Below are 27,681 nucleotides of genomic sequence, written 5' to 3' on the forward strand. Positions count from 1 at the left end.
TGTATGGGTGCATCCTTGTATTTTATAGCTGCATCCCTCCCTGGAAGCTCAAGTATAAACCCCTTTTAATTTAATTTTCATAAACACTATTGTTATTTCACTCCTGTCTGGGGCTTAGTTCCCATTGCCTTAAACTTGCAGCATAGCTTAGCTAAGCGTAGCGTATTTACTCAAAGCTGATCCTCCGCCTTCCTCTGAGTTTCTGCCTTGAGCTCAGCCATGCTAACAAGGGTGAGCCAAAGGAGTGATGGAAGCCTTGTTCACCTCTACCAGTGAGCAGAATTGTGACCAGGGTGATGTGAGGGGACACGCTATTGCCCATGAGGACCCTTTTATTCTATCTGTGTGGTTATAGGCCAGGGAACTTGTGACATGCGCCTGTTTCAATCTCATTTTCTGCAGTGCGAGACACATCCCCCTTACGCGCCCAGACATGTTTGTGTCTGTGAAAGAAGACACAAGGGTGAAATGTGATGGCGTTTATTTGTTTCCAGTAGCACCTTAGGGTGGATGCCCCTTCCAAGGTCCGGGCCCGCGGTTTGCCTGTACAGTTTCACCCACCCCTTGGGCATCTTTAGTGTGTCCTGAAGGGTCGTCGATGCCCGGGTGCACGGCAGGATCCCCCCGTGCAGGCCTGCAGCTGGATGAGACGCTGGTTCATGCTCTGCAGCAGCTCCGGGTGCTCCTTCTTCAGGGTGACTACAATATTCGTCAGCTGGTGGGGGTCAGAGGTCATATTATACACCTCCACAAAGTTCTGCAAGGAAAGAAACATACATCATTCGCGTAGGTGAAGTCGGGAATGGGGGTACATTGTGTGTGCGGTGGGGTGGATGCAAACGGGATTGAGGAAGCACTGTAAAGAAGTGGGGTCAATGTGTGAAGGGTTATTGGGCCTCATTACGAGGCTTGCGCTGACGGAATGAAGGGGGCCAGTACGGGACCGGCCCCCTTCATTCTGTCAGGGCTGATTACAAGCTTCCCATCGTGGGACCGGATCGGAAGCCTGGTAAAACCAGGCGTGCTTTCTGGGTCCTGTGAGGGGAAGAAGGAGGTAACAATGGGACACTTATAATGTGCCCGTTGTTACATCCATCCCCATTCCCATTGAGCACTATCGGGGCTCAAATGGGAATGGGGAATGGTTCCTGCAAGGAGGAATTACCGGGTCCTCCAATGTTGGAATGATCCGGTTATTCCTCATTGCAGGAACCCGGTAAATGAGCCCGGTTTGGTGGCAGACATGGAGCTAGTAGCTCCATGGCTACTGCCAAACTCGTAATGAGGGCCATTGAGTCAAACTTCCGACATGTAAAGAGGAATCTTGGGGGTAACGTTACTGCTTTGGGTCTGAGCTGTGTGGATGTGTGAAACATAAAGGCCACTGTGAAGGGGTGTGTGCTGGAGGTGTGAGCAGGGGTGGCCAATGGGAATGGCGGGGATGCCTCAATGTGCAGATCCTTGGGTGCTAACTGGTCATTGTGCCCTGGTGGAGGCAGTGTTGGCCACGGGGATGTTGCTGGAAGCGGATAATGGTGGTTACTGGGTGTGGCATTCATGAACGTCACTGCTACCGTTGGCAGATCCTCTGTGACCCGTGGCCTACCGGCTCTCACACTTAGGTGTTAAAGGGTCTCATTACACGGATGGCGGTAAGGGATTACCGGCACCGATAAGGGCACCGGTGCCGGTAATACCTTAACGCCCTACTACGAGGTCCCTTTGCTGGTCCCTACCTTAACGGCTGGTTTTACCAGCCGTTAAGGACAGGACCGCAAAGGGACCTTGGAGGCAATTACGGTACCACAATCTGCGGTACCGTAATTGCCGCCTTCCCCATACCCATTGAGCCCTATGGGGGCTCAAATGGGAATGGGGAAGGGCCAATGGTGAATGGGGAATTACGGCCCCGCCAACCTTGGAATGGGGCGGTAATTCCACCATTCACCATGGCGGGGTCGGTAAATTACCGGCGGCAACCATGGCGCTAATAGTTACTGCCTTCCGTGTAATGAGGCCCAAAATGTTTTATTAATCGCTGAAAAAACACTACCAGCCGAAAGAAATCACTTTGATTTTGACACTTATGTGTGTTTTGGCACATTCACCTTCTCAAATGTACGACTCCTTGTGCTGGCAGAATTGTGAGCTTCATCTGGTGGCATGAAGAAACTAAACATTTTCCATAATAGCACTCACCGTGGAATTGTCTGACTTCATATTAAGTAGGGAGCTGCAGCTGTATAAGTAATAGGGGGGGAGAGAAAGAGGGAGTGAGAGAGAGAGAGAGAGAGAGAGAGAGAGAGAGAGAGAGAGAGAGAGAGAGAGGGGTGTGTGAGAGAGAGAGAGTGTGCGTGTGAGAGAGAGATCAGTTTGCTTTAGTGCGATTTCTCTTATATCTTGTATGTTTAATGCAAATTCTGCAAAGCACGTATTTCTCTGTACTTTTGTACATATCAGAAACCAGCCCTTTATTCACTATATCGAAAGGAATGGGGATTGCTCAATGAGTGAAGTGCTTGCTGCTAGCAATTATTCACCCTGCAGCGGATCCCAGGTTTAAAACCCAGCAGGACCACCTCAGCCTTTCTCCTTAACAGCGCTGATACATTGAATAGCATTAAGCTGGAAAACGTGATCTTTAATTTAGAGAGTGCAACCAAATGAAAACCAAGGGGTTATACATCATTCCTGTTTCCCCCAACACGTTTCATTAAAAAGTGTTATATAATTTTAGGTTGATTTAAAAGGTGACTTGGTGCTTTTCAAATCCAATTTATTAAACAGCAAACACGTGTTCTCCTGTACGAGAGAACATGATGCACTAGAAATCTTCGTACGGAAGCGTACATCTAAACGTGGGATGGCCGGGGTGTGTAGTCTACGGGATACATCAGGTTCTGAAACCATGGGCTCAAGGTGTGGCTTCTCCACTTGGCCACACGGTGTCACCTCTTTTGGTTTCACTCAACTCCTTAAATTGAGATCACCTAGAAGCGATTCCATGCAGCTCGCCCTATAAAAACACTTAAATTGCCAATCCCACTCCTACCCAAAACCTCATCCCCTACTTCAGACCATCTTTGACACCCTTTTCTGGTTCCATGTGTTAATATTCCCGCAAAAATATCGCCATACAAAAATATTGCCATATTTTTCCAGCGATATTTAGGCATGGAACCTGTGGGGGACACCCCTGCAACCCCCATATTATTGTAAAGGGAGCGGGGGACACCCCCACAACCCCCGCTCCCAATAACCCCAAATATTATCCCAACTAAAAATATCGCCTATGGCCATTCCCTCCGACCATATATACGGTGATATTTTTGGTGGGGATAATATTACCTGATACCCCTTTTCTGTGGGGGCCCTTGTCTTACATGTGCCACTGCTGGGCAAGAGTGCACCGCAAGCCCAGTGGCGCTTGTGCCTTGGCAATGAGGAGACACATAACAGGGCGTATGCACCTTGGCATGCCAATGGATTCTTTCTGGCATATTAGGCTTTCTCTGGCATATGATCACAGCACGTGCACCTGTGTGGCTGTGCTGGCTATATGCGAGTATTCATGGTGTACGAGAATACACCTGGCATAAGAGGGTGCTACTTGCCTATGTGAGGCTCTGCCCAGGAATGTAAGGGTGTAGCTAGCATAGTATTACTATAATGGGAAAGAGACTTTTACTGGCACATGTGGCTTTTCCAATGGCAGTAACTGGCCATAGACGGCTGCTCTGGCATGGAAAGGTAGCGCAACTGGCCTATGATGGTTCTGCCGAGTGAGCCGCTGGCATAAAATGACTGGGACCATGCTATATGGAGGTAGCACTCACAGATATATGGTTGGAAACCAGCATTGCTTTTTGGCTTCTTAGCATTTGCCACTGTGTTAATGGTAGATTTGATTTTTACAGATGTGAGGTCTCTTTTTTTAATGTCACTGGGCACAGATGGCATATGAAATCACTTCCTGTGATAGCATCAATTCAGAGGTCACGTGGTGACGTTTCCCGAGAAGCTACTTCCACTGCCCCTGGCATTGCTGTGACTTGGCGTCCCTGGTGGTGACGGTAGTGGCCACCAGGAGTGGCTATACTGCCCTGTGCGGATTGGTTGCTTGGGATTGGGCCTGGTAGTGGTGGCCACTGCGGCTGGTGCTGACCTTAGGTCTGGGCCAGTGTTGATGGTCACTGAGGGTTGTGGTTATGATCACTTGGGAGTGAGGATGATGGTAAGGGCTGGTAACGAAGGGTGCATGCCAGTGGTACCCCTAGTCCGTGGCTGTGATGCGGCCACACTCCCTTACCTCAAGGTCGCTGAATTCACAGTACTGGAGGTTGGTGCTGCTCAGAGTCCGGATACAGGCGTAGGTGTTGTTGTAGGCGTCCTCACACACACAGTCTGGGAAACACTCCTGCAAGAGAAGGGAGGGTGGTGAGAGAGGGTGAGTGGCGGAAGGAGGAGGGCACGTGAGAAAGGAGAGGAGTGATAGAGCAAGCAGGGAGTGATGGGTGTTCTTGTACAGGACATCACACACAAAAGAAGAAGGTCGTGGAGGTGGGGGAGGGCAGGAGAAAAAAGAGTGATGGCGAGACCAGGGGCTGATTCTTTTTTGTAGGAGACCTCATGCACAGGCTGGCAATCACTCCTTCAGGAGAGAAAGAGGGCAGGCAGCAGGCAAAAAGATGGAATGCAGATGAGTGTGGGGGGGCGGTTGTGAATAGTGAGGGAAGGGAGGTGGGTGCTGGGAGAGTTGCAGAGACTAGGGTTGTGAGAGAGTTAATGGTGGGTGTTATTGTAGCAGCACTCACTCTATGGAAAACACTCTTAAGAGAGAAGGTGTGGGAGTCCAGGGGAGGGAGGGAGAGGTAAGTGAGTGATGTCGGAGTTACAAAGAGAGAGAGATGGGTGACAGGGCGGGCGGGAGGAGTCAATGAATAGGGAAAGTAACATAAGGAGATTGCACAAGGTGGGTCAGACCCTCTGAGTTGGATGGTCCATGCGCTGGACGCTCTGCTCTAAAAAAGCATTGGCTGGTCCATGGGAGCCTCAGGGGTGTAGTTAGAATCGCGGTTCAGGGTAAGAGCTTGGGTTCTGCTGGGGTGGAGGTGGAGAGGTTTGCGACTAGTGTTTGGGGAGGTGGGCATTGGGTCTAGGTGTTGGTCTTTTACTTGGATTTAGGGTTTGGGATTAGGAGCTTGTTTTTACTGGTTACTGGTATGGGTTGGACTTGGGTTAGCATTAGTGTTGAAATGTAGGTGATGTTTCAGCATTACAGCTGGGGTTGGGATTATGTTTAGGGGTTACAGTTTGTGGTTGGCATTAAGGTTGAAGGTTAGGTTTGGAATTAGGGTTTGAGTTAGATATAGGTGCAGGCATTGGAGTTCTAGGTTGGTAATGGGAGTTTGGGTTGAGGGTTGGAGTTACAGGTTGAGGTTGAAGTTAAGAGTGGGTGTTCAGGATTTGATTTTGGGGTTGGGTAGGTGATCATAGGTTTGGGTTGGAGCTAGATACTGGGTTTAGGGAATAGAGTTAGAAGTGGAGTTTGAGTTAGGCATCCTTAGGATTCAAGGTTGGGTTCAATGATTGGTTTTGAGGACTGGGTTTAGGATTTTAGTTAGTGGTTGGGATCAGAGATGAAGTTGGTGAATTAGGGGTTGTGTTTGGGGATTTTGGTTAGGGTTTGAAGTTAGGAAAGGGGTTAGCTTCTAAAGTCAAGTTAGTTAGTGGTAATGTTTGGAATAAAAGTGAAGGACAGAGTACAGTATAGTGATAAGATACCAAAAAAGCGAGGGTGGGACGCTGCTAACTCTCAGCACAGGGCCAGGGCGGGAAAGCCTCAGTACAAGGAAGAGCAGGCAGCTCTGCCAGGACATGCAAACCACCATCAGACGTTTTACATACTTAGCCTGAGGCACTCTAGCGGCAGCACGCTATCCAGGCAAGTAATAGGACATACCCAGGATACTTTCCCTGCACTACGGCATACTAGCTCTTCAGTTCATACCTCAGCAACGAGGGCTCCATTCCTGAAGCTGAGCTGGTGTGCCAGTCAGAAGCCCTGCAATCCTCTCTGTAAGTACCTAGCATGCTGTCCCGGCAGATACTTTCACCAGCAAGATGCCATCTCCACACCCACGGCAGATCAAGTTTGCTTTCCCGGCAGGTCATACTCAAGCCACCAACACATTATCCCGGCAGGAACTAACCCAAGCAAGCTACCGCTGCAAGTTATCCAGCTCCAGCACGGTATCCCCGTAGATACCCTAGCTCCAGAACACTGTACTTGAAAGTACTTTCAGGCACTCCAAAAGTCAGTACCCTATACCTGGGGTTAATTCTCCACCTACTGGCATGCTGTTCCTGTAGCAAGATAAAGGAGGTGACGGCTGGAAGGTTTAGAATCAATCTTAACCTCTGGCATTGCTTTGGGCAACCCTCCAGACCGACGTTCTTCGCCTGCTAAGCCATTACAAAAGGGGAAAGATCATATGCAAAACAAGCTTGGTCCCACCCCAAAAGGGGCAGTCCGACCCAAACTGCTTGGTCCCAGCCGTTCTGCAATACCGCCCTTCTGCAATAGACATGTTTCAGCCTCATTGGGCCTCATCAGTGAGGAGTAGTTTGGGTTCCTAGGGCCAGCAGGCACGGGACCCACATCTGGGCATACCCATCCCACTCGGGGTGACTTACGCAAAGCAAAGGTTCATTCTAAAGGCCCCCACACACTATCGCTGCAGGTCATCCACTATCTGCTAACATGGTATTGATATTCCAGCAATGTGCAGGCAAACTGTGCATGTACGGTGCTCCTCGGCACATCATCCCTGCAGGCACTCCCGCTCTCAGCATGTTGCCACTAGAGGAACACCAGCCCCGGATTCTATTTTCATTTGCCGACAGGAATGTTTTCGAAGTCATTTTTTTCAACAAAATTACTTCGAAAAATCTCATTGAATTTCTTTTTTAAAAATATTTGGGGGTACCCCTCCAGACCCCCCACCCTTCCCTATATTTGTATCCATACCCCAACCCCTCTCAACCCCTTTGATCCCCTTAACCCCTATATATTTAGATGAGTTTTTTCAAAGTAATTTTTTCATTAAGAATTACTTGAAAAAACACCTGTCGGTTAAAACAATGCGATACCCCAGCCCCAGGTGCTCCATCCCTCAGGCCACTATCCCCGCAGACACTCCAGCTCTCGGCATGTTGTCATCAGAGGAACACCAGCCCCAGGTCTCCATCCCTCAGGGCACTATCCCCGCAGACACTCCACCTCTCGGCATGTTGTCATCAGAGGAACACCACCAGCCCCGGGTGCTCCATCCCTCAGGGCACTATCCCCGAAGACACTCCAGCTCTCGGCATGTTGTCATCAGAGGAACACCAGCCCCGAGTGCTCCATCCCTCAGGGCACTATCCGCGCAGACACTCCAGCTCTCGGCATGTTGTCATCAGAGGAACACCACCAGCCCCGGGTGCTCCATCCCTCAGGGCACTATCCCCGCAGACACTCCAGCTCTCGGCATGTTGCCACTAGAGGAACACCAGCCCCGGGTGCTCCATCCCTCAGGGCACTATCCCCGCAGACTCTCCAGCTCTCGGCATGTTGCCACCAGAGGAACACCAGCCCCGGGTGCTCCATCCCTCAGGGCACTATCCCCGCAGACACTCCAGCTCTCGGCATGTTGCCACTAGAGGAACACCAGCCCCGGGTGCTCCATCTCTCAGGGCACTATCCCCGCAGACACTCCAGCTCTCGGCATGTTGCCAGCCCCGGGTGCTCCATCCCTCAGGGCACTATCCCCGCAGACACTCCAGCTCTCGGCATGTTGTCATCAGAGGAACACCACCAGCCCCGGGTGCTCCATCCCTCAGGGCACTATGCCCGCGGACACTCCAGCTCTCGGCATGTTGTCATCAGAGGAACACCACCAGCCCCGGGTGCTCCATCCCTCAGGGCACTATCCCCGCGGACACTCCAGCTCTCGGCATGTTGTCATCAGAGGAACACCAGCCCCGGGTGCTCCATCCCTCAGGGCACTATCCCCGCAGACACTCCAGCTCTCGGCATGTTGCCACTAGAGGAACACCAGCCCCGGGTGCTCCATCTCTCAGGGCACTATCCCCGCAGACACTCCAGCTCTCGGCATGTTGCCAGCCCCGGGTGCTCCATCCCTCAGGGCACTATCCCCGCAGACACTCCAGCTCTCGGCATGTTGTCATCAGAGGAACACCACCAGCCCCGGGTGCTCCATCCCTCAGGGCACTATCCCCGCGGACACTCCAGCTCTCGGCATGTTGTCATCAGAGGAACACCACCAGCCCCGGGTGCTCCATCCCTCAGGGCACTATCCCCGCGGACACTCCAGCTCTCGGCATGTTGTCATCAGAGGAACACCAGCCCCGGGTGCTCCATCCCTCAGGGCACTATCCCCGCAGACACTCAAGCTCTCGGCATGTTGCCACTAGAGGAACACCAGCCCCGGGTGCTCCATCCCTCAGGGCACTATCCCCGCAGACACTCCAGCTCTCGGCATGTTGCCACTAGAGGAACACCAGCCCCGGGTGCTCCATCCCTCAGGGCACTATCCCCGCAGACACTCCAGCTCACGGCATGTTGCCACTAGAGGAACACCAGCCCCGGGTGCTCCATCCCTCAGGGCACTATCCCCGCAGACACTCCAACTCTCGGCATGTTGTCACCAGAGGAACACCAGCCCCGGGTGCTCCATCCCTCAGGGCACTATCCCCGCAGACTCTCCAGCTCTCGGCATGTTGCCACCAGAGGAACACCAGCCCCGGGTGCTCCATCCCTCAGGGCACTATCCCCGCAGACACTCCAGCTCTCGGCATGTTGTCATCAGAGGAACACCAGCCCCGGGTGCTCAGGGCACTATCCCCGCAGACACTCCAGCTCTCGGCATGTTGTCATCAGAGGAACACCAGCCCCGGGTGCTCCATCCCTCAGGGCACTATCCCCGCAGACACTCCAGCTCTCGGCATGTTGCCACTAGAGGAACACCAGCCCCGGGTGCTCCATCCCTCAGGGCACTATCCCCGCAGGCACTCCAGCTCTCGGCATGTTGCCACTAGAGGAACACCAGCCCCCGGTGCTCCATCCCTCAGGGCACTATCCCCGCAGACACTCCAGCTCTCGGCATGTTGCCACTAGAGGAACACCAGCCCCGGGTGCTCCATCCCTCAGGGCACTATCCCCGCAGACACTCCAGCTCTCGGCATGTTGTCATCAGAGGAACACCAGCCCCGGGTGCTCCATCCCTCAGGGAACTATCCCCGCAGACACTCCAGCTCTCGGCATGTTGCCACTAGAGGAACACCAGCCCCGGGTGCTCCATCCCTCAGGGCACTATCCCCGCAGACACTCAAGCTCTCGGCATGTTGTCATCGGAGGAACACCAGCCCCGGGTGCTCCATCCCTCAGGGCACTATCCACGCAGACACTCCAGCTCTCGGCATGTTGTCATCAGAGGAACACCAGCCCAGGGTGCTCCATCCCTCAGGGCACTATCCCCGCAGACACTCCAGCTCTCGGCATGTTGTAATCAGAGGAACACCAGCCCCGGGTGCTGCATCCCTCAGGGCACTATCCTCGCAGACACTCCAGCTCTCGGCATGTTGTCATCAGAGGAACACCAGCCCCGGGTACTCCATCCCTCAGGGCACTATCCCTGCAGACACTCCAGCTCTCGGCATGTTGTCATCAGAGGAACACCAGCCCCGGGTGCTCCATCCCTCAGGGCACTATCCCCGCAGACACTCCAGCTCTCGGCATGTTGTCATCAGAGGAACACCAGCCCAGGGTGCTCCATCCCTCAGGGCACTATCCCCTGAGACACTCCAGCTCTCGGCATGTTGTAATCAGAGGAACACCAGCCCCGGGTGCTCCATCTCTTAGGGCACTATCCCCGCAGACACTGCAGCTCTCGGCATGTTGTCATCAGAGGAACACCACCAGCCCTGAGTTCTCCATCCCTCAGGGCACTATCCCTGCAGACACTCCAGCTCTCGGCATGTTGCCAGTAGAGGAACACCAGCCCCTGGTGCTCCTTCCTTCAGGGCACTATCCCCGCAGACACTCCAGCTCTCGGCATGTTGTCATCAGAGGAACACCAGCCCCGGGTGCTCCATCCCTCAGGGCACTATCCCCGCAGACACTCCAGCTCTCGGCATGTTGTCATCAGAGGAACATCAGCCCCAGGTGCTCCATCCCTCAGGGCACTATCCATTGCAGGCTCTCCAGTTGTCCATGGGGCTACACTACCCCAAGCAGGCAGGATATCACTAGAAGAAATGCTTCAGTCACCAGCACGCTGTCCCTAAATATCCATCGGAACCGAGAACCTTAGCTATAGGAAGTCCACGACCTGCATGCGTTTGCTATGTCTAAGATGGACTGCGGGTATGAGGCTGTCCCTTGCCTGTCCCCCCTCTCATACAGCTCCAGGGACCGGCAGTCTGCGTCGGTGGGGAATGATTCCAGGCCGTACCCTGCACCGCCGTTTGTAGAATACAGAGAAAAGTGAACCGGGAACCGGTTCTCTTTCTTATGTTGCCAACAGCCAAGCGCAGACTGCCTTGTGGAAAGCTACCCTGCGAGTGGCAAACGGCATACAGTGCGGGATGCCATGAGCAGTTTGTCATAATATCGCTAGCTCTTCCCGATGGTTCCTCAGACTTTTTAGCTTTGTAATAAGGCATGCCAATACCCAATTTAATGGTAGTCTATGTATGTACCTCGGAAGGATAAGGGGCGCGTAATCCCTGCTGCAAATTTGAAGCTGGGAAATACAAGAAGGATGTAGGGTGGGCACTACTTGTATATAGAATAGCTATTGATGTAAATAATGGTACTGAATAGCTTAATGGCAACCATCAGAGATCCGATGTACACTGCACCGCTGAAAGAAACTGACCAAAAGGGTTTGTCTGGTGAAACCTACACCAGACCTGAGGTCTCCAATGAATGTAGTGAATACTACTGCATATTTCAGATTTATGTTCAATCATTTCATAGTCATTCACTCATGGACACCAGTGATGATGTCTGATTTGTATGAAATAAAGTCGTTCAATTTTATTTTGGTTCATTCTCCATATTAGTCTTGCAGAGTCTTTAGCCGCCGATGCATTTCGGTCAGTGGACCTTCCTCAGGGCGTGCTCTGAAACTCTGGAGAATAGGTTAACTGGTTCTGTTCTACTGATCTGTTTCTCATCCTGCCTAGAAGCGCATGTTGCACTCACGCTGCAGTGCTTAACCCATCAGGTATCCTCCCGGCAATGGCACGCAGTTAATCAGCAGACACGCAAGATGTATAGTTGCATGTTTATTTCTGAAAACCTGAAGAAACGTGTGAAGTTCTGCTCTGTGTTTTCCCAGCACCGGTGAAAACATGCAACCAAAAAGCTGACCAAGTGGTCTCTCGTGCTCACAGAAAGATGGTAGGGGACACCTCACAAGCACAACCTGGGACCCCAGGTAGCAGCACAGTGCTGACTAACGAGTAGGTCTAGCAGGATATTTTATAAAACTAGTTTTCAAAGCGATTTTTAATATCTTACTAAAATGTCAGAAATGCTCTTAGACTACAGTTAAAATGTGTATTTGACAGGGGTCGACCAAAACCTAGAGCTACTGAAGAGACTATACTAGCACACCCCTGGCTGGGCCCAGGAGAGCACTTTTCAGGCTGTCCTGGGCCCAGCCATGGGTGTGCTAGTATAGTCTCTTCAGTCTCTTGAGAAGGAAGGCTGCACTGAGGGCAGCACCATCGATGTGTGATACCCCCTGTAGCCCAAAGCCAGACCTCTCAACTCACATGCTTCTGCTGGGAGTCACCAGCCACGCAGCCAGTGCACTCACCCTCCAAGCCACTTACACCCCCATACACTTGCCCCTTTCCAGGGGTTCCCCTGATTATCCCAATGGGCGCTTATTAGGCCCCACGATCCTGCGACAGCCTTCTTCCGGGTGATTCCCAAGGATCTCCGTAATGGCTGCACCAATGAAATAAATAAACATGGCGCCCGTCATCACATTTGATCCCAACGGACTCTGCCTGCAGTTCAGCATACCTGTCCAATCAACCGCTTTTGGCGGGTGACACCTGCGATAGTCAGTTCCCTCAACCCCCTTGCAGGCCCATAGGTGTACATGGAGAGCACACTCGCATGTTCATGTGGAAAGGTTGACAGGCATGGCATAGCTTTCCTCTCATACGCTTTGGGCGGGTCTCACCTGCCTTGCAATCAGCAGACTCACCCGCCAAGCTCCCTACACGCCCATACACTTCAATGGGCTGTCACCCACCCCCCAAAACCCACACGCAGTGTTTCCCCGAACCCTGAGGACACAGAAGGTGGAGGACTTCAGCATCCTTCCTGGCCGGAGACATCAGAGTTCAGATTCCGCAGAGAGGCAATGCGGAATCCCCATAGCCATAGGGAACGTGACCGTCCCATTTAGGAAATCCCACGGGATTAAGAAGGGCATAGGGAAAGGCACGGAATACCTTTTACCCATGCATTTATGCTGTCTCTACCCCTGAGAAGGGGGCTTTGAAGTAACAGAGAAGCAGTAAAGCTAGGGTGACCAGACGTCCTGCTTTTCCCCCGGACAGTCCCGGGAAATCGCCCTCCGTCCCGGGAATTTTTTAATTTTATAAACCCTGTCCCAGTATTGGAAGGCTGGGTGGCTACAGTCTCGGTTTTTGCCGGGAACCGATTCCGAAATCCCGAAATCGGGCCGGGCGCGACTCTTTCTGCATGTAATTTCCTCCCCTTCCGCTCCTTGGCTGCTCTCCTCCAATGAGACTCAGGGGGATTGTGTTTGTTTCCAGCTGTGAGAAGTATTAAGACATATACTTTCATGTGGTTCCTAGGTTGCCATGCCTTTTACGTCCCCAACCAGAAAACAAGTGGTAATGGCAGTCACCACGTGCATGCATGTCGCTGGCCTTGCATGAGTCCCTATGGAGCCCACCTCCCTTTAGCAGGTGTAATAATAAGCAGGAGACATCCCTCGGCATTCAAGGGTCTCCGCCCACATCACCTTGGGCTATGAGGGGAGGGGCTGGAGGTTTAATAGCACGGAGGGGGTTCTGCTCTGTCTTCTGCTGCATTTAGGAACTAGGTTACAAAGCTGTATGGTGGCAAAAACAAGCAGACGCCAGCGCTTTATATTCTTCTTGCTGATAGATTTTTATCCATCAGCGGTGATTTTTGGATACCGAGGCTTGAGCCTCATTACTCCATCTTCTCGGGTTGAGTATGTAGTCGTGGGTTTGTTTTCTTCTTGGTCTGTGTGGTCTTGTCACAGTAGAGCTGGCTTCACAGGGTCTTCGCAGTGATGGGCCGCGGGGTTTGCAGTGGTGGCAGTGAGTCTTCTGATCAGAGGGTTCGGGTTCTGATCAAGTCCTTGGCAGAAGTTCTTACTCAGCTTCGCTAGATGTTCGTCCAACATCTCGATGTCCAGGTCTCTGTGAAGGTCTGCTATCCTTGTGAAGATTGGAGCTCCAGAAGATATCTGCAGGGCCTTGTTCTGGACTATCTGAAGATTCTTCCGGTGTCGCTCGTGGCAGGTCATCCGTGCTGGGGAGGCATACGTCAGGGTTGGTCTGATGATCGCCTTGTAGACGTTGATCTTTGTCTGGAGGGGCATGGACTTGCTCTTCAGGAGTGGGTACAGCGCTGCCATCTTTCCTGTTGCCTTCTGCTGAGTATTCTCGATGTGGCTTTTCCAGTTGAGTTTGCTGTCCAGGGTCACACCGAGATAGCGGCTGCTGCTCTCCCGTTTGATGGTCTCCCCGTTGAGGCTGATGTGTGGGTGCTCCTTGATCTTCTTTCTGGTGAACAGCGTTGCGGTTGTCTTGCTGGTGTTCAGTTCTATCCTCCATTCACTGTACCACTTCGCAATGGTATCTAATGAAGCTTGCAGGTTCTTTGCCACTTCCTTTTCGCTGAATGACTGGGAGATGACTGCAACATCATCTGCATACAGCGCCAGGTTGGTCTTGTGGAGATCTGTCGGGATGTCGTTGGTGAAGAGGTTGAACAGGAAGGGTCCGAGGTTCGATCCCTGTGGCACGCCTGCTCGGATGGGATGTGATGAGGACATCTCAGAACGCATGGCGACATGGAAGGTGCGGCCTCCCAGGTAGCTTGCAATCGTCTTCGCCAGGTAGTTTGGAAATTCCAGGCCAATCATCTTGTGCAGAAGTCCCTTGTGCCAGGCTCGGTCGAATGCTTTGGCGACATCCAGGAAGACGATTCCTGTGGACTTCTTGATGTTGAATCCGTGGCTGATGGTGTCCACCACTCTCAGTAGCTGATGGGTCGTTGCATGCTCCTTTCGAAATCCAAACTGTTCCTATGCTAGTAGATTTCTTTCGGAGGTGAAGTCGCTGAGTCGGGCGAGGAGGACCTTCTCCAGGAGGTAAAGAGCGGTAAAGATTTGAGATGCGGGCGGCTCTACTATTCGTGGGCCGATGGTAAACAAATGACTTGCCGAACGTTGTGGACGTGCAGCTAGTGTGTTAAACCTCTAGCCACCCTCATGCGCGTGCCTTGCCAGCTGAGCTTCCCACTAATATCATTGCAAAGATTACTCCAGCCCCAGCACGCTATCCATGCAGGTACGCCAGCCCATGGCATGCTATTCCCACAGGCGGTGCAGCTGCCAGCCAGGCACGCAATAATTGTAAGTACGCAGCCCTCAGCATGCTATTCCCACAGGCGGGGCAGCTGGCAGCCCCAGCACGCTATCCATGCAGGTATGCCAGCCCATGGCATGCTATGCCCCAGGTACTGCAGCTGCCAGCCAGGCACGCAATCAATGTAAGTACGCCAGCCCTCAGCACACTATTCGCAAAGAAAGTGCAGCTGCCAGCCAGGCACGCAATCAATGATCAATGTAAGAACACCAGCCCTCAGCACACTATTCCCACAGGCGGTACAGCTACCAGCCCCAGCACGCTATCAATGTAACTATGCAGGCCTCAGCACACTATTCGGCAGGTAGCATCACCGCCAGCCCTGCCCTGACAAACTATATTATTGTAGGTACGCCCACCCCCACTTAGCAATTATACATGCAGGCATGCAGCTGCCAGCGAGCTGTCTTTCCAGCTGATGTAATATTGCAGCTGCTAGCATGCTACTCATGCAGGCATTCACGCAGTTAGTAGGCTGTCCCTAAAACTAGTTACCCCAGTCCCCCAGCACCATGTGCCTGAGGATACGATTCTAAAAGAGCAACTAAAGAATGCTCTCTCCCACAGGCACTAGAGCCCCTTGTATGCAATCCCTACAGCTAGTATGCCAGCTGTCAGGATGCAATACTGAAATTACTCCATGTAGATCAGCAGCCAGCAAGCTGTGCCTGAAATATACGCTCCTGCCTCAGTATGATTACTCCATGTAGATCAGCAGCCAGCAAGCTGTGCCTGAAACATACGCTCCTGCCTCAGTATGCAATCCCTGCAGCTAGTATTCCAGCTGTCAGGATGCAATACTGAAATTACTCCATGTAGATCAGCAGCCAGCAAGCTGTGCCTGAAACATATGCTCCTGCCTCAGTATGCAATCCCTGCAGCTAGTATTCCAGCTGTCAGGATGTAATACTGAAATTACTCCATGTAGATCAGCAGCCAGCAAGCTGTGCCTGACATATACACTCCTGCCTCAGTATGCAATCCCTGCAGCTAGTATGCCAGCTGTCACGATGCAATACTGACATTACTCCATGTAGATCAGCAGCTAGCAAGCTGTGCCTGAAATATACACTCCTGCCTCAGTATGCAATCCCTGCAGCTAGTATGCCAGCTGTCAGGATGCAATACTGAAATTACTCCATGTAGATCAGCAGCCAGCAAGCTGTGCCTGAAATATACACTCCAGCCTCAGTATGCAATCCCTGCAGCTAGTATGCCAGCTGTCAGGATGCAATACTGACATTACTCCATGTAGATCAGCAGCCAGCAAGCTCTGCCTGAAATATACACTCCTGCCTCAGTATGCAATCCCTGCAGCTAGTATGCCAGCTGTCACGATGCAATACTGACATTACTCCATGTAGATCAGCAGCTAGCAAGCTGTGCCTGAAACATACACTCCTGCCTCAGTATGCAATCCCTGCAGTTAATGCTCCACTTGTTAGGATTTATCCCTACATTTACTCCAGCTCTCACCGCGCTATTCCTCTCAGCAGACCAGCAGTCACCATGCTACACCTAGGATGCTTTCTCTGCGGTTGATATTCCATACTCTAGCACACTATTGCTGCAGGCACTGCAGCCTTCATCACACTATACCTGAAAGTACAACAGCCACAGCACGCCATCAACCCCAACAAACCCCAGCAAACAACAAACTCTTTCTGCAGCTATTCTAGCCCCAGCAAGTGAAAGGTACTTGAAAGCCAGCACTCTGTCCTCTGAGGTACAGCTGCAGTGCTGCACAATGTTGGTTTTCCTGCACTACTCTATACATCAGCATACTAGTACTGCAGGCACTTATCCTAGCAATCCTCATGGTACTACTCACAGATACTCCTGGCCCCAGCCTCGGACAGGATGGGTCGGAATCTGGGTGTCCTTCTCCGGTGTACTCCACAAGGAAATCTGATCGCCAGGTTCCATTCCAGGGTGGGGTCACCTGAAAACAAAAAGTAATGGGAACAAATCAATAAGGGAGTGGGGGGGGCAGTGGGTATGAATCCATTAACAGTGTGCCGCCACAATAGACAGTGTTAGAGTTATACTGAAGAAACATCCAGTGAGACTGTCTACAACCAGCACCCCTAAAGAATGGACTGCAGTTTTTCATGCCCAGCACATCTACTCTATTCCCTGCAGCCCCTCCATACGCATTGCTTCTCCCCCATTCCCTACATCTCCTCTCAAACACTCCCTATAGCTGACCTATAGCCAACACATCTACACAATTTGGTAGAACTCACCACAGCCAGAGCTGCTACACCATTCCAGCCAGTGTGCCCGCCAAAGGCCTTATATCATTCCCTATGCCATCCCCGTATTCAGTGCTTGAATGCCCTTCCCAAAGTCCTCCATGGGCACCTGCACCATCACTATCAGCTGCGTTTGACCTTGTCAACCACAATGTCTTATGCAATCACCTCATCTCCTCAGCTCACTTCTCTGAGGAAGCCACAGCTCGGATACAATATTTTTTGAACAATAGAACGATGAGAGTGTTCTCTCTTACTCCGTCTGCTGACCCAGTCCCAGTGACTTGCGGAGTACCTCAAGGGTCCTGCGTGTCTGACGCTCTATAATATATTTACCAAGCCACTGTTCCATGATCTGGACCTCTTGTGTATCACCTACACCAACTACGCAGACGACACCCAGGTCCTTATCCTTATTTCTGGCAATTACGACAGCGACTCCATTCTTTTGAACAAAATCTACCTCATCATTCAGGCATGGATAGCCACACATGGCCTCTGCCTCAATGAGAAGAGTGAAATGCTACTAACTGGATCCCAAGCCAAACTAAGAAAACTCGATGACACCACCATTTACGGCATTAACATCCCGGCTGCTGAAAAAGTCAAAACACTAGGTGTAGTTCTTGACTCTTCCCTAACTTTGATAAAACAAGTGAACGCCTTAGCCTCCACTACAGCCTACATTTGTAAATTAATAAACACCTGTAGACCCTTCCTCTCTCCAACATGCTGCTCTACCTTAGCTAGGGCGTTCAACTTATTCACATTGGATTATTGCAAAGCGCTCTACTTAGGAACTAGCAGGAGAAATGTAAACAAACTTCAGGTCTTACAAAATAACGCCCTCAGAGCAGCCTTCAACATACCTAGATCCCACCATATCTCAGAAACCAGACGTAACACCCGCTGGCTACTCCTCAAAGACAGAATTTTGTTTAAAATATTGACACTCACGCATAAGTGTTTATCCAACTCAGCACCCAAATATTTGGTCTGTAAATTTACTAAAAATCAATCGTACCGACCTACCAGATCTGCTCAACTGCACTGCCTCAGAGTCCCTAGGTACAACCTCCAGAAATCTGGAGGCAGTAGCATCCCTGTACTAGCCTCCAAACTCTGGAACTCCATACCTATAGCACTAAGAGCAGAACCTTCCTTCTCCCTATTTAGGGCAAGGACCAAAAACTGTCTCTCCTCTCTAGAAACCATGTCATCTACAATCTTATTGGCTCATGCCCCTGTACATAATGTCAATGTATTATATCTGTGCTTGAGTAACCTGCCTAGGCAATTTGCTGTAACCTGCCTAGGCCGGTATATAACCTTTTGTTCTGCATATCTCTGTCTAAATGTAACTGCTACAATGTAACTATGTACCCATGTAACCGAAACAATGCGCCCAGATACCTGAGGGTTTGGCGCGCTATACAAATAACAACACAATACAATACACAGCCGAGGCAGCACTTGAATGCTATCTGCTACAGGCTGGTACATACACCATTATGCAGCCATTCCCTAGAGAGCCCCACCACCAGAGAACTTACATCATTCATTTTGGCTCACCCCCAGCCAGCATTCCTACCCCATTTCCTGCATCTCCAATAAATCCAGCATTCTAACCCCATTTCCTAAAGCTCTCCTGTAACCACGATCCCAACTCCATTTACTACAGCTCTCCAACGACCAACACTACTACTAGTGGAGCGGCATAGCCACAACATCCAAGATAAGTGTGCATGTTGTGATACAACCACCAGATTTGGCACACATGTGGATCCTTATAATATGATTACAGTTTTGACCTCAGTCAACTGTGGCAGCCATTTTTAAACATGGCTACCTCCGGTTACTGTGAATTTGCGTGTCTGGTAAACTGGGAAGGATTGCGCATTGACAAGGTGTAGTTTTGCTTAATATAGATGACCATAGAGCATGGGGAAGAGATTGGTATTTAGCACTTTTTATTTGTTACAGGAAAAAAACGATTATCTAAATAAGATTAACACCCATCAATTTGTTTACAATTTGGTAGCTAACAACGATGGAAGTGTAAACTATCTCTGATTCAACAAACACCAGAAACATTTTATCACTTTACTGTCATGTTTTTTTTCTTCACATCAATCACCATTGGCAGCCTTGTTGCAAATGTTCTATTATATAGTTCATTTTAAAATGAAATAACATGATGCATATAGAAAACGTTGCTTGCTCAGTATCCATAGTCGATGACTAGTGGAGGTAGAAGAGTTTGTTGTTGATGTTGTGGTAAAGTGTTGGAAGGTTTTGTGGTGGTGGTGGTGGGAGAGCAGCAATTACCATAAAATTAACATTAACCCATTCATATTTTTGCATCTTTGCAGGATCACCCAGACGTTGATGGTTGTGGATGCTGATCTGCAGAAGTTGCCTGTATACTAGTCCGTAATCATTGCAGTTGCTTGGAAGTTCTAGCCTATTTCACGTCTAAAGTCCAATGGTGGTGGTGGTCCCTACTGATATCCTTTAAAATAGTCAGACTGTCTAAGAGCTTCAAGTTGACATCATGCATCCTCTGCCATCAACATCTTCCCCTCCAGTTTACACACATTGGAAGCCATGCCTCATTTGCCAAGAAGTCAAGACAGACAAGCTCTCTCATGTCCAGATGGAAAGGTAGGCCAAGTGGGTACAATTTGATCAAGTTCACAGAAATAGGACAACTTCCACATACTCTTCAGCTGGAAAGACTTGAAGAAGGTCATGGCATTGAAGCCGCCATGATTGCAAACAGTGCTTTAATCTGCGGAGAGCCATTCATTCAGGGGGCATTCAGGACACCAACTTGAGCACATTTTTGCGACAAGTTGCTGCATCGAAAATAACCTTCCAATATGTAACATGCGACAATTCAGATAAGCTTCCTCTTGCCACATGCATGCAGTTCACATATAATTAAGGAATACATGTGAGGTAATTAAGTTATTAAGGAAACCTAATCAGCCAATCAAGAAGATAAACGAAGCGACTTCTTATATGAATGAGGAAAACATAAGACTACACTTTTGCCAGAGTATTGAGTACACTTATAAAGGGGGGCCCTGCTTCGTTGACTCACATTAGTCCATCTGTATATTCCCCCAATATAGATCAATGATTAATTCTTCACTAGGACAGAAACATGTACATATTGGGAATTGAGGACACATACAATAAAGAAGTGTCTCATTACAAAGCTAAGAAAATGCATGTTTTTAACTGAAGTTTATAGGCACACAGATTAGTATTGTGTGTCTAATATTCGTTCAAGCAATGTTTTTTGGATGCACTATAAATTGTGATATTGTTCACGTGAAATGTAGATGTGTTTGCCGAAAATATAAAACGTGTGAAATTGATATTTATTAAAGCAATAAGTAAACAAAAAAAAATGTCCACCATGGAAACAGGGGAAGGGACTACACGTAGTCCCTTCTCTCTTTCCATGGTGCCCATTAATTTTTTTTTTTTTTAAATGGACACCATCGAAAGGAGAGATGTCGCAGATCGGGAGCGGATATGCTGTGGACAGAAGTGTTCCCAGCGCATCCGCTCCCAAAATGGACTTTAAAGAAGGCAAGTGGAGATTGGGGGTGGGGAGGGAATTCTTTGGATGGGGAGGAGGGAGGTTGGCGGCCACACTTACCTCGTGCCCCCGGCGAGGGAAGATGGCAGCCTCCAGCCGTGAGGTGGCTGGGAGCGAGGGGATTATCGCTGGTAATGCCCCAGCTCCGAGCCTTCTCATTGGCTGAGAGGCTGCCACAACCTGCCTCACCACCCGCTGGGTACTTATAAACAGAAAGTTCGATTTCTTGTATTACTATGAATATTTGGGGTCCCAAGCTTCGAACATATAATTATGAATTCAGAAGCAACTAATTCATGCCAAAACTAAGAGAGATTGGTCATTGCTTGAAGAATGCCATGCATGTATATTAACTTCTTTGCTATGTACAAATAGAGACCAGTCACTTTTAAACATATTGAAGAATGCGTTATAAAAGATTGTAAATATATTTAAATAAGAATTTTATTCGTTGAATTCTTTGAGATTTGCTGCATTGTTGAGTGTTTTGAATTAAAATATGAGCTTATTCCCTCATAATATGTCCTAGTAACATTATACATGCAGACTAAAGGACAACAACGTAACAAACAGAAAACAAGCACTCAAGATAGAAGGTAACTGTGATGAAGCATGTATGGCATGTCCATCAAGTACTGAGAAAGCAGTCCCATGATGTTGGTTTTTTCTGTTGGAAAACTGCTGGGGCATAAGGTCCGTGAGGCAGCAACATTCTAAATGGATAAACACGTTGCAGACTGTGCAGACATTCTTGGAGACACTGTACTGCTGGTTTGACTCGGTGCTAGATGGAATGATAGTCATTGAAGCCAAATATCACACCAAGTGCTTATTCGTTTTGTACAACAATTCAAGAAACCAGGTTAGGTCAAGAAACAGCATCAGTATAGAAGCTAGCTGACCTCACCCGCCTCCATCAGTCTAGGATGGAACAGCTGGGACTCAAGCTGGGTACCAGGCTCTACTGTACCCAACCCAACCAGGTGCCCCTTGCCCAGTTTCCAGACATGAAGGCATAGAGAGAGGATTGAGATGTCCTATTAGCATTTGAAGAGAACATATGTACACCTCTCAGCAAAGTCTTTGAGCTGGACCATTAGAGTGGCACAGTTCATCTCACACGTGGTGCACACATTGCGTGTGACGGTATTTTTGGAGACACTAAGCCATTCAATGGCTTCCCTAAATGATGCCAAGAAGAATTTGTGACTTCATTTTTGCTTGCTGAAGTGCACAAAAGCTGGTCTCAATGTCAAACATCAAATGGAAGATACAGTCGTCCCAGCCCTTGATATTGTCCAAATGCTGAAGTTCAATGGTGTCAAGCAAATCGAACATGTGGGACTACAACCTCAAGCCTTGGTTCACCAGTATCCCAGTACAAAGTGTTGATGTTACATGCTCAAACATTCGGGAGGGAACTGGTAAACGGAATGTCACAGCTGGACTTGAGCATCTCTTGTAACTGTGTTCTTCGAGTCTTGGGTTAGATGGGAAATAGTGTATGCCAACAGCTTCACAGGGAACAAGTTATACGCTCCTGGAAGATGAAAAGCATTGTCTCCACAACTGCTGCCGTAGACCACAAAGTCCACATACTCAGCGCCCCAACAGCAACAGAGTCGTTCCATGCAACTGTTACTCCCTCAGCCAGCATCCCTCTTTCCCTGGCAAAGTAGTGGATCTAAGCAGTGTCATTGTTGGAGGATTTAGATATGCAAGATCTAAAACCCTTAGCCACTGGCCACACCAAACACACCACATGTTAACAGCAGCATCATGAAGTTGCGTCTTTCAGCTGCTTGGGTGATGACACTGGCCAGAGACCGCTTCAAACAGCAGACCGAAGAATACATGCGATTGAGCAGGCAAGACAAGTCTAGGAAAATTTTTTTGGACAAAAGAGAACATAGCTTTTCATGCTAGCCACCAGCACCCAGAGGTATGAGTCATCTGTCATACAGCCCTGCTTCCACGGTTCCTGGGAAGTGCCCATAAAGTGGAGATGATCGGACAATAGCTTCATGTCTTAAAAGATGCCATCCAGCATCTAAACCCTGGACAGAGACATGTGAACACCTTTGACCAGCCCCTGTTTGTCTAGGCCAAGCAAATTCAATGGAAGTGGCCAGACAGTTATGGTGAGGACAAGGGAGTAGTGATGTTTGATGGGCTACATATTGAGATTGACGCATGGGAGACACTAGGAGACTGGTGCCAGGGAAGTGGATGGCTGCAAGGACAGGTTTGGCTGAGATTGGACTACCAACAGATGACTCCTTCCTTAGAGTTGCCCATTTGGGGGGAACACACGGTAAGCTCCCTAGATTATTGCAGCAGCAATATAAGACTTACAGGATACGTCTTATGACAGAATGTCTGAGAATTGCAGATGGTGGACCTCACCTTACTCTGGCGAGTGAAGGCAGCATAGAAAGGAAGCAACTCCCTACTTTCATTACTGGGCTGGAACTAGAGCTGGTGGTACTGGTATATGTGTGTTCTCGGCAACAGTCATCATTTACAATGGATCTGTCTCCTCTAACAGAACTGGTTTGTTGATTCATGGCCCTGGATCATACCAATTATGCCATATGGCTCCCTAGTCACTGGAAGGACATGAATGAGCGACGAGCAAGACATCCCGATATAGTGTAGGAATTCAGCCCGGGCAACGTTCCACTGCAGAAAATAGGCAGCGTTCTCTTGCATACCGAACGGTTAAGCACATGAGCAGAACAAGGCTCGCATTAAAGGAGGTGGAGTGGCAGCGTGCCTCACTGACAACTCGAGTGCTTTGAGGCATTGGATGATTGCTGGGCCAGACATTGCCAGGGTCATAGAGGAATTTCATGATGGCTCCATCACTCTGGAAGGCAACCAGGCACACGTCATCATGACCAGACACCAAGCGTGCAGGGCGCTTTTGACAAAGAGGTCTCCTGTTTTATCAGTTAGAATATACAGGACCCCAGGGCTAAAATGGCATTCCTCCACCTGGATACCAACCATACAACAAAAGTTATGGCATATAAAAAAGACCTTATTTAAATTGTTATGAAAAAGACAAAACTAGTGGTGCTGAAAAGTTCTCTTTTATGGTATTTCTGCTCTTGCTGATTCCATTTAATCGAGAACACTTAATCAGCAATAGTACATCAAAACATAAAGTGAACATAACAGACGTAGACTCTAGACGCTTTCACACACATAAATGCCTTTAGTTAAGACAATATCACAAATCTTCCATGTGTGTGCATTGACTCTTACACAAGACCTGGTACAAAAGCGGAATACGTTCTTTAATTCGAGCATATGGTAAATCATGTACATCTCTATCCCCAATATGTTTCTGTCTTTTCCCGTTGGTATACGACTTTCATCAGGGAGGTTATTAATTGCTTATCGTGCTTCTAGGCTATGTCACCTCAAGAATTCTAACTTGGCTCTTTCTATGTGATGTGACTAGTTTGTCCAGAAATGCATGTATTTCAACAATGGAAGTTATTTCTTCAGATCCTTATATATAGAGAGAGGAATTAATCCCCTAGTATACATTTTCATGTTTATTCTGAGTTCGGGTCACAGTCAGTTTCGTGCAGTGATGCTGAAAATAATTCTAAAATCACAGAGACTGCACATATGGTTCCCCTTGCGCAGGACACCATTTTAAATCTTCAGCAGAAATTAGAGGGACCTCAATTAGAATAGGACATTTGACAGCTAAGGAGCTGTTGTTCATCTTCAAGGCCTACATTCAGCCAAGAAGAGGCCAAGGGTGTCTACGCCGGGATTAGGGTTGGGGTGTGACAACCAGAGAGTGGATGGCTCAAGAGGAGGGACCAGCTAACCCCAAGTCCACATCAGAACTGGAGACCACCCTTAGAGGTGGGGACCCCCAGCCAATCCCCATAAAGGCTGCCCAGAGAGACACACCCGAGTACCCTTAACCCAGCGGAAGAATGGAAGGAAGGGCTAGGGTGCAGCTTGCAGAGGGGGGAACCACCCACGAGGAGGGATGAGTCAATGCCAAGCCCCATGTCGTGGGTGTGAGTCATCCTAGAGGGTGGAGCCAATAGCCAACCCCCATCAGAGTTAACACACCTGCATAACCTTTCACCAAAGGGAGGGTGGAAGGTGAAAGGTGAGAACACAGATTGATTAAAGCACACGCCATCAGTCTGTCCCTGTGGAAGTTTGGAGAGAGCAGAATGGGACTGTGATCTGGAGACCACAGAGAAAAGAGAGGAGCCGATTCGGAACTGGGTGGAGGAGACCGCAGGGGGCTGCCCAATGACAAAAAAATGCTGGAGAAGAGACCCAGAATGCTGTTCCCTGTTGATACCGGAGGGCAGTGCTCAGCAGAGGGGCAGGAGAAAGAGCACCAGCGCCCAAAGCTGGAGCAGGACCCCAAGAGCCTCCTAGAGGTATTGGGACAAGAGGTGGCAAGTTTTAGGGAGGCGGCCAAGGAGGGGACGACCCTAGTAGAGGGGAGGGTGCTGGTCGGAGGAGCCAAGGTTCTAAGAGGGGTGCATAGCATGAGAGTAACAGCAATGTAGAGGGTGGTACTAAGCAGAACTAAGAAGGAGAACAGCTGGAGAGAAAGGCAGGTACAGATGGTGGTGCTCTGGATAAAGGTAAGGACTATAGCTGCATTGCCCACAGGGGTGAAGAGTTTAAGAGGGGCAGTAATGCAGAAAAGGGTGGGGCTTAAAGCAGCAGCTAAGAGGGCCAGGGCAGTGAGTGCAGTGCCAAAAGAAGTGAAGAAGGCAAATACAGTGAGAGCGGTGCCTAAAGGGGTGAAAAAGAGGACAGTGAGAGCAGTGACTAAGGGGTGAAGAAGAAGAGGACAGTGAGAGCAGTGACTAAGGGGTGAAAAAGAGGACAGTGAGAGCAGTGACTAAGGGGTGAAGAAGAGGACAGTGAGAGCAGTGAATAAGGGGTGAAGAAGAAGAGGACAGTGAGAGCAGTGAATAAGGGGTGAAGAAGAAGAGGACAGTGAGTGCAGTGAATAAGGGGTGAAGAAGAAGAGGACAGTGAGAGCAGTGACTAAGGGGTGAAGAAGAGGACACTGAGAGCTGTGCCGAAAGGGGTGACGAAGGCCAGGACAGTTACAGCGGTGCCTAAGCGGCGAAGAAGAGGACAGTGAGAGCAGTGACTAAGGGGAGAAGAAGAAGAGGACAGTGAGAGCGGTGCCGAAAGGGGTGACGAAGGCCAGGACAGTGGGAGCGGTGCCTAAAGGGGTGAAGAAGAGGACAGTGAGAGCAGTGACTAAGTGGAGAAGAAGAGGACAGTGAGAGTGGTGCCGAAAGAGGTGACGAAGGCCAAGACAGGGAGAGCGGTGCCTAAGGGGTGAAGAAGGCAGGACAGTGAGAGCGGTGCCTAAAGGGGCGAAGAAGAGGACAGTGAGAGCAGTGACTAAGGGATGAAGAAGAGGACGGTGAGAGCAGTGACTAAGGTGTGAAGAAGAAGAGGACAGTGAGAGCGGTGCCGAAAGGGGTGAAGAAGAGGATAGTGAGAGCAGTGACTAAGGGGAGAAGAAGAAGAGGACAGTGAGAGCGGTGCCGAAAGGGGTGACGAAGGCCAGGACAATGAGAGCGGTGCCTAAGGGGTGAAGAAGGCAGGACAGTGAGAGCGGTCCCTAAAGGGGCGAAGAAGAGGACAGTGAGAGCAGTGACTAAAGGGTGAAGAAGAGGACAGTGAGAGCAGTGACTAAGGTGTGAAGAAGAGGACAGTGAGAGCAGTGACTAAGGTGTGAAGAAGAAGAGGACAGTGAGAGCGGTGCATTAGGGGTGAAGAAAGCAAGGACAGTGAGAGCGGTGCCAAAAAGGGTGAAGAAGAGGACAGTGAAAGCGGTGCCTAAGGGGTGAAGAAGAAGAGGACAATGAGAGTGGTGCCTAAGGAGTGAAGAAGACAAGGACAGTGGGAGCAGTGACTAAGGGGTGAAGAAGTAGAGGACAGTGAGAGCAGTGCCTAAGGGGTGAAGAAGAAAAAGAGAGTGGTGCCTAAGGAGTGAAGAAGGCAAGGACAGTTTGGAGCAGTGACTAAGGGGTGAAGAAGAAGAGGACAGTGAGAGTGGTGCCTAAGGAGTGAAGAAGGCAAGGACAGTGAGAGCAGTGACTAAGGGGTGAAGAAGTAGAGGACAGTGAGAGCAGTGCCTAAGGGGTGAAGAAGAAGAGGACAATGAGAGTGGTGCCTAAGGAGTGAAGAAGACAAGGACAGTGGGAGCAGTGACTAAGGGGTGAAGAAGAAGAGGACAGTGAGAGTGGTGCCTAAGGAGTGAAGAAGGCAAGGACAGTGGGAGCAGTGACTAAGGGGTGAAGAAATAGAGGACAGTGAGAGCAGTGCCTAAGGGGTGAAGAAGAAAAAGAGAGTGGTGCCTAAGGAGTGAAGAAGGCAAGGACAGTTTGGAGCAGTGACTAAGGGGTGAAGAAGAAGAGGACCTTGAGAGCAGTCCTTAAGGGGTGAAGAAGAAGAAAAGGACAGTGAGAGCAGTGCTTAAGGGGTGAAGAAGGCAAGGACAGTGGGAGCAGTGACTAAGGGGTGAAGAAGAAAAGGACAGTGAGAGCGGTGCCTAAGGGGTGAAGAAGAAGAGGACAGTGAGAGCGGTGCCAAAAAGGGTGAAGAAGGCAAGGACAGTGAGAGCGGTGCCTAAAAGGGGTGAAGAAGAGGACAGTGAGAGCGGTGCCTAAGGGGTGAAGAAGAAGAGGACAGTGAGAGCGGTGCCAAAAGGGGTGAAGAAGAGGGCAGTGAGAGCAGTGACTAAGGGGTGAAGAAGAAGAGGACAGTGAGAGCAGTGACTAAGGGGTGAAGAAGAGGACAGTGAGAGCGGTGCCTAAGGGGTGAAGAACAAGAGAACAGTGATAGTGAGGAAGAAAGTGAAAATAGATACTCGGAGTACATACACAAGAGGTGGCAACACAAGGAAGAAGCCCTAGAAGGGGCAGAAACCATGCTGACCTTTTGATTCAATAGTGCGCTCTGAAGGAGTGGACTAAGGAGTGTGAGAGGGAGGGGCTAACGAGATGAGCAACCAGCATGGGCAAGGAGGAGGATTAAGAAGAGTGAGCAGCT

General features: G+C 49.8%; 1 protein-coding gene across 1 annotated transcript in view; it reads right to left on the reverse strand.

Annotated features, from left to right (window-relative positions):
• Window positions 1–464: 464 nt before the first annotated feature.
• Window positions 465–27,681, reverse strand: part of LOC138492090 (N-acetylglucosamine-6-sulfatase-like) — a 248,993-nt gene continuing 221,776 nt past the window's right edge. Inside the window, exons 11-13 of the mRNA XM_069619057.1 lie at window positions 16,571–16,681; window positions 4,310–4,417; window positions 465–757 (exon numbers count right to left, since the gene is read on the reverse strand). Of these exons, the coding sequence (XP_069475158.1) occupies window positions 575–757; window positions 4,310–4,417; window positions 16,571–16,681 (402 nt within the window). The 3' untranslated portion in view covers window positions 465–574. The remainder of the gene's footprint in view (window positions 758–4,309; window positions 4,418–16,570; window positions 16,682–27,681) is intronic.

The sequence above is a fragment of the Ambystoma mexicanum genome, chromosome 10 (genome assembly GCF_040938575.1).
Source record: "Ambystoma mexicanum isolate Mex_15411 chromosome 10, UKY_AmexF1_1, whole genome shotgun sequence".
NCBI classification, from domain to species: Eukaryota; Metazoa; Chordata; class Amphibia; order Caudata; family Ambystomatidae; genus Ambystoma; species Ambystoma mexicanum.